Source organism: Aplysia californica, unplaced genomic scaffold (assembly GCF_000002075.1).
Source record: "Aplysia californica isolate F4 #8 unplaced genomic scaffold, AplCal3.0 scaffold01290, whole genome shotgun sequence".
Taxonomy (NCBI): Eukaryota; Metazoa; Mollusca; class Gastropoda; order Aplysiida; family Aplysiidae; genus Aplysia; species Aplysia californica.
The window spans coordinates 24,033-25,599 of NW_004798560.1; the positions used below are offsets into that span (position 1 = coordinate 24,033).

The following is a 1,567-nucleotide window of genomic DNA, read 5'->3' on the forward strand; positions in this document are numbered from 1 at the left end:
ACTAAATTATTACGTATTTCAAAGCGGAGCATTGGATGAACTGTTACCCGTCACTACTCAGGTGATTTGCGACCACCGACCAAATTTACCAAATGGCCTACCAAAAGTACTAAATTATTACGTATTTCAAAGCGGAGCATTGGATGAAATGTTACCCGTCACTACCCAGGTGATTCGCGACCACCCACCAAAGTTACTACTAAATGAGTCACGATGTGGTGGAATCAAAGGCTCGTAAATTTTTGGGCTTATGGAGTTTTTAATATCTTCTTAAAACTTGTTCATTATTCTTTAGTCTTGTTTTTGTTTTTAAAAAATACCCATCTATCTTGAATAGGATTCAAAATATTTGCAATCAGAGAAAGAGGGGGTGGCCTGGTTTTAGAGGTAAAAATAGCGAGAAAATGGCTGCCAAAGTTTGGTAACTTGCATAGCTCAAATAAGATTCCTTGGAAACTGAAAATTTACAATTTTTGTGCTTTTATTAACATTTTTTAGTAAAATCAACACAGAAATATGGTTTTAATAAATGGACAATAAAGGGTGTTAAGCCAAAACACAAAAATTCAACAGAAAATGCCAAACGGGCAGAAAAATACCTGTTTCTTCCATTTCTTTATTTTGACAAGCGCCTGATTTCACCACGATGCCTCACAAATGTCCCACTAGTAGATATCACCCAGGCCGGCACGAACTGTCTACACCCTGTCATTATGGATGATACAACTGTCTACATTCTGTTGTTACGGTTGATCCAACTGTCTTCTCTCTGTCGTTCTAGACCATCCAACTGTCTACAGTCTGTCGTTACGGTTGATCCAACTGTTATTACGGTCGATCCAACTGTCTACACTCGATTGTTACGGTCGATCCAACTGTTGTTGTTACGGTCGATCCAACTTTTGTTGTTACGGTCGATCCAACTGTTGTTGTTACGGTCGATCCAACTGTTGTTGTTACGGACGATCAAACTGTTGTTGTTACGGACGATCAAACTGTTGTTGTTACGGTCGATCCAACTGTTGTTGTTACGGACGATCCAACTGTCTCCACTCTGTTGTTACGGTCAATCGATCTGTCGTTACGGTCGATCCAACTGTTTACACTCGATTGTTACGGTCGATCCAACTGTTGTTGTTACGGTCGATCCAACTGTCTCCACTCTGTCGTTCCAGTCGATCCAACTGTGGTTATGGTCGATCCAATTGTCTACACTCTGTCGTTCCGAACGATCGGGGAACCAGTCATCCTCACGTCTCCGGCCCCGCCCACCAGCAAAGGGAGGTTACTGTCGTCTGCGAACTTTCCCGCCTTACCCCGCTGCATGCCGGAGATGATGCTTGTGACGATGGGGGTCATGACCTCTTCCTCGTCCGGCACGTGCCAGGTGGGCGTGTCCTCGAACAGGTCGACCGGCCCGGGATGACCCAGACAGCTGCCCACTCGGATTATGAGACCTAGGGGAAGGATGGATTGAGGATTGATGAAAGGGGGGGTTAGAGGCGGGGTATAGGAGAGAGGAGTGGGGATGGGGGGAGGTAAGAGGGGAGAGTAAGAGGGGAGATAA

The 1,567-nt window shown here is 44.8% G+C and overlaps 1 protein-coding gene across 1 annotated transcript; it reads right to left on the reverse strand.

Annotated features, from left to right (window-relative positions):
- Positions 1–463: 463 nt before the first annotated feature.
- On the reverse strand, positions 464–1,458 carry LOC106013797 (ammonium transporter Rh type B-like; the record flags this gene model as incomplete). Its single annotated transcript, XM_035973488.1, is given in 1 exon segment — positions 464–1,458. A coding segment is annotated over 1 exon segment (249 nt), but the record flags the coding sequence as incomplete, so codon positions are not given.
- Positions 1,459–1,567: the final 109 nt, after the last annotated feature.